This window comes from Mus caroli, chromosome 4, assembly GCF_900094665.2.
Source record: "Mus caroli chromosome 4, CAROLI_EIJ_v1.1, whole genome shotgun sequence".
Taxonomy (NCBI): Eukaryota; Metazoa; Chordata; class Mammalia; order Rodentia; family Muridae; genus Mus; species Mus caroli.
Genome location: NC_034573.1, coordinates 94,407,077 through 94,428,322, shown reverse-complemented (window position 1 = coordinate 94,428,322; position 21,246 = coordinate 94,407,077). Strand labels below are relative to the sequence as shown.

Here is a 21,246-nt window from a genome sequence, read left to right as displayed (position 1 = left end):
ACTCTATTCTATACTATACCTTTGTGTGGTTGGTCCCTCAGCGGGAAGGGATGCCTTGGCATGGGCCCACTGAGGCACTCCCTACCCCATATCTCAGCACACCCCCATAGAACATATCTTATACTTCTTTATTTTTTTTAAATAAACACATCAATGAGTATTTTAAAGGTAAAACTTTCTTCTAAGTTTGTGTCTTCTAATACTCAGATTAGGGCACATGGTGACTATTTCTCTTCAATCAACAAACATATTCAAAATTAGACATCTCTCAAATGTTTTCAGTATTACTAGGAAACAACCAAATTGAATGAAACACAGATTCAGTGGATCGGTTTGAGAAAGTAGTCTAAACTGCATTCTATAGAAAGGATATTAGAGTGTAAACCTTGGATTTGATTACTCTTTTACTTATGTATTAGACATGAATTACACATTTCAAAAACATTGGTTAAAATTAGTGTTCTAGCTATTATTTGGGCAACTTTACAGAGCCTTTTGGGAAGAAAGAACTGCAGTTGATGAAATGTCCCCACTAGACTGGCTCACAGGCAAGTCTGTGGGGCATTTTCTTGGCTAATGATAGATGTGGGAGGTGTCAGCCTATTGTGGGTAGTATCAGCCCTGGGTAAGTGGCCCTGGGTTATATAAGAAAACAGACCAAGTAAGACCAAGTAAGCCATGGGGGAAGCCAGTAGGCAGCTCTTTTCAATGGCATTAGCTCCTACCTTCTGATTCCTGCCTTTATGTCCCTGAGTGATGCAGAATGTCCGAAGAGTTGAAAGATGAAGTAAATTCATTATTGAATAATAAGATAATTCAAATTATTTCTAGATTTGAGATTGTGTGAACATGATATTTTGGAGTCATGGTGTTCGTCACAATGATAGAAACCTCAACTAAGTCAATAAGAAATCTGTCTTTCAATAATGGAAAACCAAATTGGGAGAAGAAAAATACAAGCTTTCTCCCAAAGTATTCAATAACTAAAAGCACATTGCTTTTGATTGTAAGCATGGATAGATTGGTGGTGGTTCCCATTGATACATTTTCTATCCTAGAAGGCAGTGTTTTAGGAAGTAGCCAGGATTTATCAGACCAGCACCAACACAATACTTCCTGAAGGAAAACTGATGACTGAGAAAGGGCTCCAGTCTGGAAGAGATGGTTTAAAAAGCTAGACAACTTGCTGCAAGTGCCAGGCAACAGTAAACAGGCTTTCCAGTCAGATACTTTACACAGGAACACTGTGCTTCAGAAAATGTTACCTTGGATTTGAGGTCAAGGATAAATAATCCATTACCCTGAGAATGATACTGTCATATTCTGTACCCAGCAAGGACATGTAGTCCCTAATACTTATACACACACACCACACCACACCACACCATACCACACCACTCAGCAGTAAGGTTGTTATCCATTTGGGGAGTCATAATTCAAAGACTGGAAGTTTGGGGTATGGATCAGAGTCAGATAATAAATAATAGAGTAGAAATATTTAGAAGAAAAGAGAGAATTAAAAGTCTTTTGTATGTCTAACATGTGACCCTGACAAAATTCAAATAAAGAACTTAAATTAAGATACTATGTGGACATTATAATAAAGAACTTAAGATATAGTACAAGAGGGGAAATATAGGTTGAGCCTGAATTGTTTTTCTTTTCTTCATAGCAATTTATAGGTGTTCATTTATGTATGTTGAATAAGTAAAAACAAAACAAAGAACCTCTTGATAATCCTCCCATTAAAGCCCATTATCACCATATTTTTCTAAAAAGCCAGTGAGGGGAAAACAGAATATATACTATGTAAAAATTAAATCAGTTGAGTCAGAGGAATGTTTTTCCAATATCTGTGAATATGGCATGGCAAAGTGCTGTATATTAAGTGGTGTTATTGGAATTTTTTTCTCTTCAGTTTTAAAAGTAGGCCAGATGTCCATATGTCAAAGATGGAGGAACATGGTTCTGCCCAAGGGTAAGAGGGAGCAGGAAGATAATTATTCAAATTTCTTCCAGATTTGGGTTTGTGTAAACATGATGATTAACAATGACAACACATCAAATATCTACTTTTCTTTAGATATTTCTAAAATAATTCCAGAGTCAAAACTATACAAATGTGTGTTAAATCTATTGGGAAGCCCAATTTCACAATTCAGGTCTCCAAAGCCAGAGCTGCATGTCCAGTCTATCAAAGTATGAAATCTACAAATAACCAAAGAAAAAGTTAGAATGTGAACTGGACCCTCTGCATTGCTCAGCTTTCTCGTGAAAAGTACTTTAATTTTGTTGCAGGAATCAAAATAATCCAGTCCTCTTGAAAGAAGTCTACTGTCTGCTATAAAGTAATAGCATGATTTTAGGCACTTCTGAGTCTATATCTTAGAATTTCTAACTTAAGTGCGTGGTCTAGAAAATGCCAATCAATAATCAGAAAAGGCTAGTTACATTTCATCGGGACAAAACGGCCAAACTAAGGCAGGCATGCTAAGCTTCCTCACACAATAAAAGAATGAAACAGCACTGGGCTCTTGAGATTTTGGGGGGAAATCATTCAAATACATAAGAGGCATGTCTATTTTCCTTGACTATTTCATGACAATAAACTTGGAAAATGTTAAGCATCTTACAACAGATCCAATAACAAAAAGAAACATCACTGGAGATTTAATCGGGACCTGCAAACAAGTTGAGAATCAACTTTACCAAAAAAAAACATAAAAGGAGGAAATGTGAACTGGGAGGAAAGTGCAAACACAATCGTACCTACAGATGTTTTAGAAGTCTGATGATTAATGACTTCTTTATGCCTGTATTGAATTACATTATGCCAATGTCTTGTTTCTTTTTTTGGCAATTGTGAGAACTTTTGTTTTAACTCATCTAAAAGATCATTTTATTAGCATAAGTAACCTCACATATCATTACATTGTTCTTTTTGCAACTTGCAAGAAAATTTGTGTAATGCATGAGTAAAACTGACTCTTTAATCATTCTAAAACTTCATTCTTTTGAAAAGAAAAAAAATCACTAGTATTTATAGCTCAGTGCTTCTATCACATCAAGAATCTATTCTAAGAAGAAAGGTCACATGATTATAAAGAACCAAAAATTCCACATTAGTGAAAATATCAGAACTTTAAGAAGATTATCCAGACTTTGAAAATTATACACCTAAAATTAAAAGTCCTTCATATCAATATAATGATTTGCTAGTCCTTCAGTTAGCAAGACATATACATTTATTCATTAAATACATATTTCCCTACATATGTTCCTTTAATGAGAACTATGCTCGTGCTTATCTTCCTGTATTCAGTTACACCACTCAGCAGATTAACTATAAAGTCACATGTGTTGGAGGAGAGGCAAAGAATGAGAGAAAGGACTGCTTCCAATCAGCATATAGTTTTACATGAACACCCTCTTTCTACAAATGCTATCACCATTGGTAGGCTTTGAAAACCTAACCACGTGTGTTCTACAGGCAACAGAGCACAATGAAATAACAGCATATGTTTCATCAAAATGACCAAACAGTTCTCCAAGAAATAATACCACACTACAGTCAGAAGCAAGAGTAAATAGATCATCTCTAACTATGTGAAGTATATGTTGGCAGAACATTGGCTATTCATCAAAGTGAGCCACATCTTTCTATGGGTAGCTATGATTAATCAACACATTGTGCACAGAGCGAGCACATTTTTTTTCCTGGTGAGGAGGAAACAACACAGTGCATATTAATTTTCGAATATCCAGTGGCCTTGGTTGATTATGCTAGCTGGCACTCTAGCATGTAGGCACAAAATTGCTGTGGGGATTACCTTAAAAAACCACATCCTGCTTTTCTTGCCATGCTGTCTATTAAATAAGACTGAGATGCAAATACCAATTTGGAAGGTTATCTTAATTTGAAAGACACATCCCTTCAAAGATACCTGAGGTGGCCCAGGTTTTTCAGGTCAAAGTAACTTAATGTTGGGGCTCTCTCCTTGTGCTTCTTCACTGCACTGCTTTAAGGAGGCCAGCCTCCTGTTTTTGCATCCAGTGTAAATAAAATATATGCTGGAGGTAGGGAGTTCAACTCAGCTTCTACAGAGTCACTAACCTCTTATACTTGGCATACCTAAAAGATACATGATTTTTTGGAATCATAATACAACTGATTGTCAGTGCCACTTTGTGAGAACTTAGTTTCCCTACCCCTCAAGTAATGTAAAGATAAAAGTTTGTAAGGAGAAAGCCCACTCTGGTTATGCCCCATAGTCATGATGAGACAACACATTTAGTGAGGCTTTTTATACGTTATCTTAAGGAATAGATTAGAATTGAGATGAAAATACCTATTCTTGTGCCACAAAAACAAAACAAAACAAATCAAAACAAAACAAAACAAAAAGCCCCACTGCTAAAATCACAGGACAGAAATGAAACAAAAATCTTACTTTTCAAAGCTCCCTCAATTCCCTATTTTCCAAAAGACATTTTTATAAGCAGTCACTTCGAAGAGTCTCCACGGTCAGAGGCTTATTTTATCTGGAACAGCAGGTAGCACAAAGATACTTAAGCACACTGTATGCTTGTGTATTCTTAGCTGACCTACTGTACCCCTTCAACTCAGACTTGCGCGATGCATTCCGAGCAAAACTCAGACATTCCACTCTCAACCTTTCTAAATCACTACTGAGAAGCCAAGAATCTGCCGAGCACTGGGATGCCTTTAAGTTCACTCTTACCATGTATGAGCCACCGTGAAGCGACGCCGCTGTCGGATGCTTTTATTCACCAGCAACTTTCTGAAAAAGCATGGTGAATTCCTTGGTGAACTGCGTGGAGAAATTTTGGGAGATGTAGGTCTATTTCCTGGTAGCTTTGGAAGCTCAAGTTCCAAGCGCATCTGCTCCTTGAAAGTCTTTATGCAAACCTCAGATTCCGAAGCAGTAAATTCTTTTGGAGAATTTTTTGCTGTCATGTCTCGTATGGAGTGCTAGCTAGCATTCACCATCCAAAACAGCAGTCTTGAACATAGCAAAGGCACTGACGCGGGTTAAAAGGCTGCTGGGTCCGCACACTCTTCCCAGGCTAATTTGGGAAGCTGTGGTTCCAAACCTGGAGCCCTTCAGAGCAAGAGCAGCATACTGGGAGACTGGCAAGACAGCCTGTCACAAGGAGCTTTATCAGGCTGCCTTTGCCTCTGAAAATGCGCCAAAGTGCTTCCTCTGTCACCAGCCTCCTTGTGGATGGGGTTTGTCTGCAAGTTACACACTGAGACTCACTGAATCCATTCAGCTGAATATATCAACTCATGAAATATTCATGAGGGCTTTTGATAAATCCTTTATATATTTTTTTAAAGAAAACCTTATCAAACAAGCTGCATTAACTCGGACAGTAAGCAAAGCCTGGCCACCCAGTCACTTTTGTCTACACAAAGGGCGGAACCAGAGCCCATCCAGCATGTGCTTTTAAAGTCTTCATTCAGAATTATCTTGCTCAGCAAAGCACCTCCGTAACTCCGCCTATCAAACGCTATTGGCCCAGGATTCTTTAAACAACTGGGCTNCCCCCCCCCCCCGTGAAAAATACCCTCCACTGCTCAGATTTGCACTAAATTTGCGAGGCTACTGTCTTTGTCACAGTCAAAACTGATTAAGTCAGGGATTGCCAAAAGCCTCAATAAAACAGCTTTTCAGATTCCATTTCTGAATCAAAGAGCTGAATTGCTGAAGTTCCCCCCCTACCCCCACCCCACTTCCTTCTTCAGAAGATCCCAAGCAGCATCAGTTAAAAAAACAAAATGTCACTTAACAGGAAAACATTGGCTTTGGTTCATTCCCCCAAGGAATTTAAAACCTAATTTTTATTCCAATAAATATTACTCTCATTGTTCGCTTTACGCTCATTGTTTGCAATCTGCCCACATGAGCCACTTGATACTGAATGCCTCTTCTGATGGCCAAAGCACCCTTAATCTGAAATGAAAGTAAGAGCCAGAAAAAACATGCACCCCAAGTTAGGTACTGTGCATGGTTTGTGTGTGTGCTGAGAGGTGTATAAGGTGTGTATCTTTGTGCCTGTGTGCACCAGAGAGTGAGTTTTTACATTGCTTGTAAAAGCCAATGTAATCAAGGAATGTCTTCAACCTGGCTTGGCTTGGCTTTTCTTTTCTTTTTGCTTTTTTTTCCCTTTTTTCTTTTTCTCTTCTTGGGCATGGGAGCACAGCTTCTATATATTTAAAGGCATACTGAAGTATAATGAGGCTCACTGTATGTTGTAAAATATTTATTCACAGTGATGGTCATTGGAGCCAGGTTGATCTCAAATAAATGTGACAAAGCACACTAGGATTAATCAGCAAGAATGACAGAAAAGGTAAAGATGCACAGTATGACTTCAGTGAAAATCAGGCATTTATTTTCACACTAATGTGTAGGGTCGTCCAGCTGTATATAATCTCTCTATATGTCTGTCACACACTAAAAATGTGCTGAAGGTTAGAGGGCTAAATAACAGCAGAGCATCGCCTCTGGGTAGAAGAAAGGCATCCCACTGCAAGCCTTAGGGAAGGGACTAGAACTTAAACTACTGATTTCTAAGTACCACTTCTGAAAACCCATCATGATCTAAACAACTAACTAAAGTACATGGTTAACAGATGTGCAGTCGTGAAATCTTAGATGGGGCTGAATGATCCTGGTTTATGAATGATTCCTCAAACCAGGAAACAGAGCCAGGGGACTGAAGGGACTCATCCAAATCCATCCTGGTGACTGATGTCATCACTACATCTCCCACTCAGGTTGCCTGACTCCTGGTAGCACTGTTTATTTCATTATAAAGTGCTTTTTGTCTAGGCAGGCCTTAGTGCAGCTTCTTGGGGTCTGAAAGTGTTTTGAGTATCTTGAGAAGATAGAATGTTGATAATATGGAAAAAATGTGGTTAACGCTACCCACGATTTGCTAAATTCTGCAGCAAGTCTTTTACCCAAAATACTATTTTTTTAAAAACTGGGACCTGAGATTATATGATTCTATCATGATTCACAGTGACCTATTAGCAAAAATAAAATAGCAAGTGGGACTCATTAAAGCTATTTCTCATAGTTAATTTTCAAAGCTGACAAGATAAATAAGAATTTTAGGAATGTCTTCTCAGAAAAAAAAAGTAATGGCAAATTGTGTAGCCCTAGAAGCTAAGTGTAAATTGAGGTTCTGATAGGAGAATGCTGCTTATATCACCTCTTGATGGCATTCCACATACCTGTCTTCAGTCTGTCAATGGTCTCAAAGCTATATAACCTGATATCCCCTACCTACCCCTGGAGGAAACGAGGGTAACCAAGAAGGTTAACTAGAATGCAAAATTTAAAAGATAATCAGACTCTTTGATAGCCTGAATTTTTCATATTTATAGTGTTTATAAATAAATGGAGAGAAAAGGGGGGCTGGGTCTCGAGGCCATGTCCCCTGTGGTCCAATGTTCGTCCCTTGAACTTCAGTGCCCCAGGAGCATCACAAGCTGGCAACCAAGCCTTGTGGGAAGTGTTAAAGGTTCAAACACTGGCATCCTGTGCTTAAGAAACATCTAGTAAACAAAAAGGGAACCTTCCTATCTTGGTAATTCCTTTGGCACCTCAAAAGGAGAAATGAGTAGTCCCACTTCATCAATTTATAAATATATACCCTTGTGAATTCTTGAAAAGTCCATCTTGGGCTGGTGAGATGGCTCAGCGGGTAAGAACACTGACTGCTCTTCCAAAGGTCCTGAGTTCAAATCCCAGCAACCACATGGTGGCTCAAAACCATCCGTAATGAGATCTGACACCCTCTTCTGGAGTGTCTGGAGACAGTTACAGTGTACTTACATATAATAAATAAATAAATAAATAAATAAATAAATAAATAAATCTTAAAAAAAAAAGGAAAGAAAAGTCCATCTATTGTATATCTCAGTATTAGATAGATATATCTCTGGTATCACCATGCTCTCAGAGAAATAAAGAATAAAATAACTTAGTAACAGACAATTATTTCTTATAAATATTGGGGATATATTAGTAACATTTCAGGTTTCTTAAGCTGTAAAGAAAGACCAATTATTTATTACCAATAAAATGGTGTTTATAATTCAAACATTAACAGTTTAAAATGTTTTAAAAACCCATCACCTTTTTTAATAGCATGGTTTTACATAAAATAATTAGTCTTTTCTATTGATACCAGTGTAAAATTTGAACTTCCAAAGTCACCACTGAATAAAGTTTCTCTGAGTATCATTTTCAGCTGACTTTTGTAAAACTAAACAATTTTAAAGACATAAATTTGAACTTCCTGTGGCTTTGTCTTAGCACAACACTGAATTCAAAATAACAGCTGTATAATTTACTATGAATATGAAATTGAAGATCTGAGACAAAAGAGCATATTCACAAGATTTTTATTTTTTAAAAGAGTGTAGTTAAAGCTAACACTATTAACAGTCAAATCCTTAATTAAGTCTTTATCTATTTCACTATCTAGCTCCTTCTTGCCAAAACAATATGCCATCTGAGTAACAGAAGACACTTCAATTCCTTTTCTTCAGTCCAAGGCGAGGTAATGAAAGGAATTGTGCCAACAAAGGACTATAGCCACTTCCAAGTAACTAACAGTGGGGATGCTTTTACACAACAGTATTGATACAAATTACAGTTTCAATGCTAAGAAATGGAGCTGGAGAATCATTCTAGCATGACTGAAAGAAACATAATACAGGACAGAATAGAAAAAAAAGTTTCTATTCATCTAGGGAAAGTACAATTAACTGATACATATAAAGAAACAGCCACTGAAATGGCGCCACAGGAAGCATCCCTTTCCACTGAAGTGCTGGTACCGTTCCATCTTATGAACAGTTTCATGCCTCCGTTTCATGATAAACTGATGACATCGAAACCTTTAGCATCCATCATCTCTGGAATTCAGTTTCATTTCGCTACACTATAAACTTTTGTAAATGAAGTCTAAGTGGGGGAAGTCCTGGAGGTGTAGCTCACAGGGTAAAGACCATTGCTTTGCATGCTCACGGCCTTAAGTTTGGTATTCAGTACCAAACAAGATACAGATGTAATGTACTGGGCTCCAAATACCATTGTGAGGCTTATTATCCTGCATTTCTAGAATGTCCAATAGATAGTGCATAATACCTGTTCACTGAACATACATTGTTTTGTCCATTTACAAAAACTGTAGAATTAAGGAATGGTCAAGTAGGTAAACTCAGGTCTTCATACTCTATTGCATTGATGAGTATACTGTTACAGTGCTCCTGAAGAGATTGGTATAAATACACCTAAAAGAATAGAAGATGGAATCCTTGATCCCAGAATGGGTCATATTACAGGAATTTTATCTTCTTAATTACTAAACGTCTTAACTCTGAAGTGACCATAGTGACCATAGGATAATGTTAAGGTGTTAAGGCTTTTTTTTTAATCCATAGACTCATATTTAATTACTCATCATTAGTGAGGATCAGTTTTCACCTGTGTAACCTGCATCCTGAGGAGCAAGATGGGAGTTTACATCACTGATACTGGGACAACTATGTGATTCCTGGGGGTGTATTATGAAAAAAACCAACTGCTCATTCAATGTGCTCCAGTAGCTTCTCATAACCCAGAAGAAAAGCCACAGAAGCCTATGGGGCCCCCAGTGCACCCCTGCTCTGCTATCTGCAGCTCCTCTCTGGCCTCCTCTCTGGATTCTGCCCTCTGGCCTCACTCTGCTCTAGAAACGTGGTCTCCTTGTTCTTTAAACATGGTGTGCAAGCTTCGCTTTCTCAGAAGTACCTACATGATTTCCTTCCTTGCCTCCCAGTATCTATCTACATGACTAAAGACTTCTCAGTTGTCCTGTTGACATGACAGTGGCTACCATACTCTGCTTCCTTCTCTTTGTCAGTATGTAATATACTATTTTCTTGCTAATCTTCCTAGACTTTACCTTTTATGAAGGAAACTGCTTTATTTTTTCCACCCCTAAAACCCCACTCTGGGAAGAATGCCTACCACGTGGCAAGTATTCCCTAAATACTAATTGACTGAGGAAATGATTTATCTTTCCAGTGAGGAGTAAAATGAGAGAGGGGTGGTCAAACCAAAATGGGAGAAACTACTGCTCTTGAACTTGAGAGGGTTCGTGTTAATGATTTTTATTGTTTAAAAATGTGAAATTGTTATGAATGCATTGAGAATTTCCTACAATAATATAGTGAATTTTTATCATATTTCTTCATCAACCCCAACTGTTTCCAACACCACCCTTCACCCCTCCCAACTTCTTGTTCTTTCTTTTTTGTTTTATAACCACCAAGTCCAATGCATGCTTGTGCTGTTGATCACTTCCCATGGGTGGAGGGCCATCCAGTAGATTGTGGGTAACCTACCAGAGACCACATCGCAAACTCGTTCTCCTTCCTTTTCTCAAATTCTTATATCCAACTTAGAAAACTTATACTTTTTTAAAAGTCTACTTTATTTAACCTGTGAGCAACGAGTCTTGTGTCCTTCCTCATGTGATAATTCTCTCAAAGACACACACCAGGCCTAGTCATGTGGCATCTGCTTGACCTTGCCCCATCTTCTTAGATAGTGGTTGAACAATTAATGGATTGTTTAGAGTATGATTCTGGCAATAACCAGTTAGTCCTAGGAATTCCTTTAGTTGCCTTTTGTTACTGAGGGTTAGAAAATTCTTAATATAGTAAAAGTAGAGTCAGGATTTATGAGCAACACTGAGGGAGTTATTACTCTACTACCCACATATGTCTTTTGCCTAAGTTGGATTTTGTCTTTTGGTACCTATAGTCCTTCCTAGACAGTTGCTATAATTTTTTTTAATTATTGTTATTCACATTCTCACTTCAGTGGAAATGAATAATCCCAATGTGCTGTAGCCTCTGCTGGTTGGGTGGGGCCTGGTGGCACAGACTTGGACAGTGCTCTCTATCCCATGCTTTCTGGAGTGACAGATTTGGGAGCCTCTTGCACTAGGTGCCTTCTGTGGTGGTAGATAACCTAGAAGAAAAATACTGAGAAAGTGCCTTTTGTTTCCTAAGTCACTGTACCACCAAGTGACAGCAGTTATGAGTCAGATACCCAAAGTACAAGGAGAGATCTTGTTTTCAGGGTAGGTATTTGACAGCTGCATAAAGAGAGGGTACTCCAGTTCCCAGAGATCGTTCCAACCTTCCAGCAAACGTTCTGTAAAAGTGATCTCACATCAGTGCAAGGCATATTTGGGATGGCCTTTTTTTAAAAATTAGATTTTACCTTTTGCTTATGCTCTTATGTCATCCATATTCTGTGATGAGGTAAGAAAAAGTTCTACAGCCTCGATGTCTCTATAGTTAAAGAGGTTAGGTATAGTAATTACCTCTTAAGAATCCATCTCGGACTGGTGAGACGGCTTGTTGGTTAAGAGCACTGGCTGCTTTTCCAGAGTTCCCGAGTTCAAGTTCCAGCAACCACATGGTGGCTCACAACCATCTATGGGGGAAACGGATGCCCTCTTCAGGCAGGCAGTTATATATGCAGCAGAGCACACATACATGAAAGAAAGAAAGAAAGAAAGAAAGAAAAAGAAAGAAAAAGAAAGAAAGAAAGAAAGAAAGAAAGAAAGAAAGAAAGAAAGAAAGAAAGAAAGGAAGGAAGGAAAGAAAGAAAGAAAGAAAGAAAGAAAGAAAGAAAGAAAGAAAGAAAGAAAGTCAGTCCATCTCACAGTGATACCACAAAGATCAACATAAGAGCCGAGCACAGATGGAAACACAATAGCATCCAACCTACTGCATTTCTCTTAGGAGAAGGATAGTATTTATAGAGACATTTGTTTAGGTTTTCAAGCTATTTCACAAAACAATATTTTCCTGATCAAGGTTTAGTGAGCTTTAAAAGGATACAAGGATATATATCAAGAAAATGATTAACAAATGGGGATTTAAGGCCTAGGGTTTTACCTCAGTCAAAGAGGCCTTGCCTAAAATATATAAGTCCTGGCATTTAATCCCCAGCACCAGAAACAAAAACAGTAGAGGAAACAATAGAGAGTAACACTGGAACAGCCTCACTGAAAGATAAGCTTCATCACTAAGACTGTTATTGTAAGCTTGCTCGTGTTGAAAATTCTCTAAAATCTACAACAATGATTTCTGCTACTTGATAATAAAGAAAATGAAAACTTATCTACTAGGACTATGGGATCTTAGAATTTAGAAGTAATTTCTATTTGACTTCCTATTATAAAAGTATATTAACAGATATAAAAATGAAAGGCTTTTATACATGAGCATGCTGAGCCTTATCGCAAAGATTTCAAGAGAGTCTACATTCATGTGGTTGTTTGGTCCAGTCAGGACCTAAAATAGTCTATCACTCATCAACTGCTTCATCCTACAGCTTTATGATCAAATTTCCCACACATCTCTAACCCCTGGCATCTTTGATCTGGTATCTGTCATTAAGGTTTTATCTTTTCAACAATGTTATACAAATGGAATCGTATTTGACCCTCGAGACCATAGAGTCTTCAAAATGGAGTCAACGTTTATTAATAATCCGTTCATTTCCACTCCCTAATAGAACTCTATTGCCCCAATACACCATACTTCATTTACTTGTTGTCTCTGAAAGATATTTGGGCTCTTTTTAGTTTGAGGCAATTATGAATAGAATTTCTACAAAGATGCGTATCCAAGTTCTGTATGAACATTGCATTTGATGCTGTATGGTAAACATGCAGCACATACAGAGTGGGGGTCTTGGGTCCTATGGCAAGTATATATTGATATAACAAAATGTCAACCTGTTTTGCAAAATAAACCTATCCTTTTGTGTTCCCCTGGGCTGTGTATGAGCATTCCGGCTGCTCCGCATGCTCATTAGCATTTCCTGTCAGTATGCACTTGATTTAGTGACTCTAGCAGATGAACACTTGTTCTAAATGCTACACTGAGTTCACACATCTCAATAGCTACTTCTTATCCCTATCTCTGTGCTTACCTGTTATCTATAGGACTTCTATTGTTAAGTACTCAAGGCGTTTCCTCATTTTCAAATTATGAGTATAATCATACTCTCTGCAATCTGACCCTAGATCTCTATTCAGAGCTGCCATTTAGCTTGTACATGCATTCTGTTCCAGAACTTAGAGGAATTTTTCCTCCTTTTTAAAATTTTTATTTGAAATATTGTGATCCTATTCTTTCCTTTCTCTCAACTCCCACACTCTCCCCTTCTCCCTGCCAAGCTGATTTCATTTATTCTTCTTACACAAAAACAAACAAAACCCTCAAAATTTAAAACAAACAAAGAAAGTAAGGCAAAAAAGGAATTCTAAACACAAACAAAACCCATATAGTTTGCTTTCTGTTGGTCAGTTGCTCCTGGGAATTGCCCTGGAGTGTGGCTCACACAACCAGCATCACTCCAATGGAGAAAACTGCAAAAAAAACAAGAGAGATCTTACCTCGACATGGTAAAAAGAGAGAATCAATTCCTGAAAATTGTTCTTGGACTGCCGCACCTACACTGTAACACACACACTTGCAAACACAAAGGTTTGTGCACACACACACAACAAAAAATAATAAATATAATATTTAAATCACACACACACACATTGACTATCCACCAGCAATGGGCAAGTAGTACATAGTTGTTTACGAGGGCAACCATGGAGAATACAAAAGATAGCCTGGACTACTATTATAGGCAAAGGTACCCTGTCTCTGCTGATGAGTGGTGCCATAAAGCGCTATACATGAGCTCCAAAAGGAACATGACTACGTGGTGGTTTAAATAGAAATGGCCCCCATGCACTCATGTGCTTGAATGTTGGCCCAAAGGGAGGGGCACTGTTAGGAGGTGTGGCCTTGTTGTAGTAGGTATGGCCTTTTTGGAGGCCTTGTGTCACTATAGAGGCAGGCTTTGAGGCTATTTATGCTAAAACTATGCTCAGTGAGATATGTAGTCTCTCCTTGTTGCCTTCAGATTAAGCTGTAGAACTCTCAGATGCATCTCTAACACCATGTCAGCCTGGAGACTGCCATGCTTCCCACCAATATGATAATGTACTAAACCTCTGAAACTGTAAGGCAGCCCCAATTATGTTTTCCTTTATAACAGTCATCATGATCATCTTGTCTCCTCATAGCAATAAAACCCAAAATAAGACAACCTAGTTGACCCTCTCCATACCTGAGATTATATTTTAATTACAACATTTCTCCTTTTCCTTTTCATTCTCCAAGCCCTCACATATACCCCTCCCCACCCTCCTTCAAATTCATAGCCTCATGCAACCTTTAACAAAAACTTAGCCAACAGAAGTTCATTCTTTTACAGTTCTAGAAGTCCAAAGTCCAAGTACAGGTGTTAAAGGGTTGGTTCCTTCTGTAGATTTTGAGGAAATATGTTTTAGGTCTCTTTGGTGTACAGATTCTCCATCTGTCTCTTCCTATTGTCCTTCTATGCATGTCTACTGCCAAATGACCTATTGTTATAAGGACATCAGTCACATTAGATTAAGGCCAACCATTGTGTCTTCATTTCAATCTTAACATCTCTGTGAAGATATTTCCTCTAAAGTAGGCCACTTTGAGAGTTAGGGTATGGTCTTATTTTTAATCTACTCTAACAAATGACAGCAGAATATTTACTAGATAATAAATACAAACACTAAAACTCAAGTAATTTAAACAGCATAGAAAATTGATTTGGAATTACAAGTTTAAAGATGTTCATTGGATGTTAATTATTAGACCCATTGTTTTACCATTGTGCTGGATCACGTCATAGCATGAATATGTACAGGAAAAAAATCATTCACCTTGTGATTCGATAATAAAAAACAGGAGCAATCTGGATCCCCAGGCTCCTTTGAGAACACAATTCCACGGACCTGGGAACCTCTCCCTAAGTTCTCTTCAAAGACTCACCACCTCCCAGCAGCAGCATGCTAGGAACCAAGTTTTACTGATACAGAATTTGGGGGATACTAAAGATCCACATTTTAACAGACTACAACACATAAATCTGAGGAATAAGTGCTTCAAGATATAACAATCTGTTCTTTGATCTCCTTCTCGTTGGCAAACTACATTCAACTCATGCCAACTTTTTCACATCTAACCATTCCAGCATCGGCCTCAGCCTCAAATCAAACCTCATTTAAATAATCCAGATAAGTTATGCACGGAACTTGGAAGAAAGTAGCTCTCCATCTATGAATTATAAAAGCAGTTATCTGTTTCCCAGATATAATGACGAGACAGTTATAAAAATGATAATCCTTTTTCCAAAGTGAGATCTAGGGGGTGGGGTGGGGTGAGGGGAGGAAGGCTCATAGATTGCAAATTACTACAAAACTAACAGGGCACATTCCATCAGTTTTAAAGACTGGAGTATTGTCTCTTTTTGTTTTTTAACTCAATGTGTTTCTCTCTGAGCAGACTAGGGTATAATGTAAGGCACCTGAGCTCTGGGTAGTCACAGACCTTGTTTTCTCAGCCTTGCTCCCTAGGAAGCTTGCAAAGTGGCAACATAACTGGTGAGTGAGTCCTCTTCTGGATCCCTCTTCTCTTCTGTAAAGGATCGTGTAGATCTGATGCTAGATGTTTCTGTTTTCCTTGCTTCTGCCTAGAGAATACAAGAAGTCTGGCAGTCCCCATTTTATACCAGCTTTTCCCCTCAGTAGAGGCGAGGAGGGTTTCTGCTGATATGAAACTCAACAAGATTCTCCACTGCTTTGCACTTAGCATTGGTCAAGCTATGAGGCCAAGGGTACCACACAGGGCAGTCTTGTATAACTGAATCCTGATGCCTGGCTTTTCCTGGTAGTTGCTGATACCCTTGGAGTCATGTCTCTCATTTTCTTTACAGAAAATGCCCTTACTGTTTTGTTGTTGTTGTTGTTGTTGTTGTTACTGCTGCTGCTGTTGCTTCCCCCCCCCCCAACAATGTAGCCTTTAAGTTTACATTACCTTGGTTATTTGTATGCAAGAGAATATATTCTTCACGTGTGGATTTACATATGATGAGAAGTATATCTTACCTAGATGTTATTTATCCTCGAAGAGCTTGTACTAAACAGTTCTTAGGGGATATAATTTACTAAAGTACAGAGTAGTAATTCATTCTTGGAGATTTATTTCCTTTTTTGTATTATAGGTATTTTTTTTCTTTTATTGGATATTTTTTATTTACATTTCAAATGTTATCCCCTCTCTAGGTCTCCTCTTCTGAACTCCCTATCCCATCCCCAATCCTTCTGCCTCTGCCTTACCTGGGGATTCATTCCACATACAGTCACCAAACCCAGACACTATTATGGATGCCAGGAAGTGCTTGCTGACAGAGCTTAATATGGCTGTCTCCTGAGAGGCTCTGCCAGAGCCTGACAACTACAGAGGCAGATGCTCACAGACAACCATTGGACTGAGTGAGGTGTTCCCCGATGGAGGAGTGGGGGAAGGGACTGAAGGAGCTGAGGGAGTTTGTAGCCCCATTGGGAGAGCAACAGTGTCAACTGACCAGAGGTCCTGGGGACTCGATCACCAACCAAAGAGTACACATGGAGGGACCCATGGCTAAGGGCACATATGTAGCAGAGGATAGACTTGTTAGAAATAAGTGAGAAGAGAGGCCCTTGGCCTGAAGGGGTTCGATGATCCAGTGTAGGGGAATGCCAGGGCAGGGAGCTCCTGTTGCTTTTAAATGATACAGAAATTTCTAAGTTTTCAAGATGTGAATATTTTTTCCTTAACAATTTCCTCTTTCATTTATCTCTCTCCTTTCACATTTCACTATAAACAGCATGGCGAAACTTGGATACACTTCCAACGTTTTGTTTAGAAATCTTAGCTAAATACCATGTTCATCACTGACAAATTATATTTTCCATGAAGAAAATGTGGAACATAATTATGCCAAGTTCTTTGCCACTTTATAATAAGGATTATCTTTCCTCTGGTTTCCAATAATGTGTTTCTCATTTCCATCTGAAAACTTGTCTGCAGCAATGCTGGCTTTCCTATCTCTCCCAGTCTCTTCCTGGCAGTCTGATCTTTGTACCAAGCATCTCAGATCCAGTCACATGACTAAGCTATCTCCACCACAGTCTAAGGTACTAGTTAGAGTACAGCCCTGCTGCTTCCCAGGAGAACCATAAGATGAGCAATTGAGCATCCAAAAGAAGAGAGTTCCATAGGCTAGACACCTAAAAACCAAGGGGTCAGCAAGATTGGCTCTTTCTAAAGGTTACACAGAAAGGATACATCCAGGCACTTTCCAAAGTGTGAGACAGGAGAGACAGAAGCCAAAAGAGATGCCATTGAAGAAACAGATACAAAATCAAGTGTTTATTATACTCTGTGCTTTCATAACATTAGCACACTTAACTTCATAATTCTGAAGCCTATAACATGTGTCTTATAGATTAAGAAACCAAGATTCTAAAAGAAGGAATGAATTACCCAAGGTTAATCCTTTGTGAGAACTTAGAACCAAACTAGAGTAGTTAAAAAACTCCTTTAACCTACTATAATTTATTATAAACGAAAAATAAAAAGGAAAGATCGATATGTCCTACATAAAAATCTAACCTACAATATAAAAGTCACCCATTCGAATCATTTCATAACCTGCAATTAAGATGCATCCAAAATGCCATATTTCAGGATACCACCAAGCAATATAAATGTGACTATTTAAAAACTATTTTTCTTGGCTGAAGCTAGAGCCCATCAGTGGAGCACCTGCCCGGAGTGAGCCATGTCCTCATTCATTCCTAGTGCTGTAAAGCATAGGTCCATCCATTCAGCAAACAGATTACACTCATAAGTTCATTTAAAAGGCCATTTTGTTTGAGTGTTTGTGTCAATCATGGAAGAGAGAGCTATGGGAATAACCTGCCTCAGCCTGTCTCCATTGGCTGTGCACAACTAGAACTTACTTGGTTTTCCTGTGTCATTAAAGATCTAGAAATTGCTCTTTTGTAATCCTTTCTCTCCTATATTAGAATTATATATATCTATATGTATATATATATATATATATATATAGTATTCTTTGTCTCTATTTCAAGCCTGATTTACCTTCTAAAGATGCCTTTAAGGTGGATGCTGAAAACATGTGTTAGACATTGCTTTGCCTTGATCATGATGGCCACACACAGTGCTGTTGGTTTGAAATCTACACGGACTCTACAAGCTCTAGCTGGGGTTGGAAACTGCTTTCTATGTTTTCCGTTAGCTATAGCCAGTGTTTTCATCTTCTTTTAAACTCAAGGGACTAATTACTAACCTTCCTACTCTACTTTCATCACTTCATGTCTATTCCTTGAATGCAGTTGAGGTTTTAGAAGAGGAATGTAAGATGTTCATACCAACCACCAAAGTAATATACAAGATTTCTCTACTTCTTCTTTCCTGGGTTCGCCTACCACCATTTCTAGGTTCAGTTTCCAGATTTCCTAACATGCATTGGGGTTTCTTTGTGTGTCATCCACTAAAAGACAAGGGCACTGCCTGCCACACAAAGCTGCCAAAGAAACGTCGTCTTTATCAAAAGTGAACAAACCCAGAATAGAGCATAGTCAAAGGAGAAAAAGAAAAAAACGTCAGCCCCTCCCCCATTTATAAAGAGCGATTTATATTCCCAGTCACAGCCTCTGATTACAGTTGTAGATTCCAGCCGATTCTTTACAGCTAAGAAAATGTGTCTCTTAAGGCAGAGATCCAAATTTCTGAATCGTGACAGCAACAGCTGAACACTAAAGATAGACAGTCAAAACACCATTTTTCTGTACATTTTCAGTTGTTAAAAAGCAGTTACAGTACATTATGTCTGAGATATATTGTTTTAACCCTGCAAGGCTCTGCTAAGAGAATATTTATGACAGAAAATACTTTCTTTATGCTTTCATTGGATAGATATAGCTCTAAAAATAGTCTTGGCTTTTCTTTTTTGGTGTGACATTTCCAAGTGGTGTGTTTGTGTCTGCCTGAGTGTGCACATACACACGTGTGTGTGTGTGTGTGTGTGTGTGTGTTTAAGTATTTTATGTATATGTAATCATTAAGAGTAGGCTTTCATTTTAAATAAATGAGACCTCATTGTAAATACACAAGACCCATCACCCATCAAATGGCATTCCCCACCCCTCCCTTGCCAGAACTTTCTTTGGATCTTTCTAAGGTTCCTTTTCTTAGTTCCTTCACGAACCTGCTCTAATCTCATCCTCACAGAGGCTGCATCAATCCCCTCACATGAAGCAGCACCTTTGCCCTCCTTCCCACTCTCTCAGCTCTGCTCTAAGGTTTCTTACCGTTCCTGGAATTATCACTGCCTGACAACCCACTCGCATAAATATCCTGTGAGGACAGAAATCTTCACTGTTTTGCTTGCCACATTGACCCTCAGTCCCGTATCAGTGCTGAGCATATGGTAGGTCCTCAATAAACGTCTGTTTAATAATGAAAATCACATAGTTAAACTGCAAAAAGTATTCAATCTGGGCTCCCAGGAAGCACCATCTGCCCCATTGTCAGCCGCTTCTACCAAGTACTTAGGCAATTTTATTTTTATAACCATTGAGGAAAGATGCTGAAAGACATCATCAGAAGGACAGGCCACAGGCTGGAGCCTTGACTTAAATTCACAACTCCTTAAGGCCCTTGAACCATGATGGCTGAGGTGCCATTAAATCCTGACCCTCCATAAACAGAGATACTGCACACTTCGCTGTTCCTTAGTGCGAATGCTTCTTGTGAGATGGAAGACAGAGCGAACGTGAACTTCTAACCTTCCCAGTAGAGTAGCTGCACCACCACCCAGCAGGCTTTGCTTTCAGATGGCACAATGGTAACACTGTGTGCTGAGCAGTGATTCACCGAGAAACCGGAACCCTGCCAAAGGCAGGCAGGCAGGCAATCTGCACAGAAGCCTCCAGACTGACATAGCTTTCTTTTGATTTCAAAATGAGAGCAAAAGTTTGGGGAAAGGTAAATGCCCAAGTGACACATACCCCTCAGGCAAAAGACTCACTATCTATGAATTTTTTATTATGGGTTTTTATACTGAAGTTCCTCCCAAAAGGGCTTCATTTCAGTAAATTAATCAAATATTATTTGAATTTAATTTTTACCTATTGTACACAGATGATAAAGATAATACAGATGAAGATGATGAGAAAAACTATGGAAACAGTCCACACACAATTACATTATCAGATGGCAAAAAAATATGTAATAATAATATTTAATGGAATTGTGAAAAATGCCTCCTAAAATCCCAGCTGGATAAAAAGGGAATGAGATGCCAAGGTGCAAGACCCCTACATCTGTATAGAAATCGAAGTGATTCGGTATTCAAAACACTGAGCCTGTTGTCAAGGAGACTATGGGAAGCACAGTAATTCTCTTCATCATTCTAAGCTATCATTTACACTGTCCAAAAACACAGCATTATAATTAAGAGCTCTTTTGCCATAGATAACATTATATTTTCTAAAGAGAAATCCTAATGGTTTTGTTAAGATTCCTAAGCAAAAAACCACAGCAGTCTATAAAGAATCGGCGTGAAAAAACACTTCTGGGAAGGCAAACTAAACCTTGACAAACTGAAGCACAGTCAAGAAGGAGCATGGCCTTGATGAATGATTTATCTAGAGTCTGTGCCTTGAAATCAGACCCAAGCCACCATCCCCATCACCCTGGGCCTAGAAGCTTTCTGTTTCTCAACTTCTTGGCTATAGACATAAATGTTCGTATCAAGTAGTCTACAGAGTAATTTATGTAAATGAACCAATTATAATTTAAATTTTAAATTGCACTTCATTTTCAGTTGCAATCTGGAACATATATTTGGGTAGTATACTGTTTGCAAGATCTACAGTGTTATAGACATAATCACATTCATTTTTAAGTATTATGTGTAAAGAAAGACATTTCAGCAACATGGCTGTATTTGGGTGTCTATTTGTCAACTTTCCCAAACTTAAATACTTTTTTTTTACCTCCAGGATTAAAGCTTTTTAGGAGAAGGATAAATACCTAAATTTCATGAAGATTTGAATATGAAAATAGTTCTTAAGAGAGTAAGAGCCACAATCTCCATTTTCCAATAGTAGAAAGGACAATATCTAATCTTTTTTTATTAAAAGTAGAAAAAAGGACAAAGGGGGAATAAATATTTGCTGAGGGAT

The 21,246-nt window shown here is 38.4% G+C and overlaps 1 protein-coding gene across 6 annotated transcripts in view; it reads right to left on the bottom strand.

Moving 5' to 3' along the window:
• The window catches only part of Pde4b (phosphodiesterase 4B), a 518,640-nt gene that overhangs the window by 348,723 nt on the left and 148,671 nt on the right, over positions 1–21,246 (bottom strand). Inside the window, exon 1 of one of the 6 annotated variants that reach the window (XM_021159266.2) lies at positions 4,743–5,451. The exons of the other annotated variants lie outside the window; for them this stretch is intronic. Coding sequence (XP_021014925.1) covers positions 4,743–4,978 — 236 coding nt within the window. The 5' untranslated portion in view covers positions 4,979–5,451. Of the gene's footprint in view, positions 1–4,742; positions 5,452–21,246 lie in introns of those variants that run through there. 6 annotated transcript variants of the gene reach the window in all.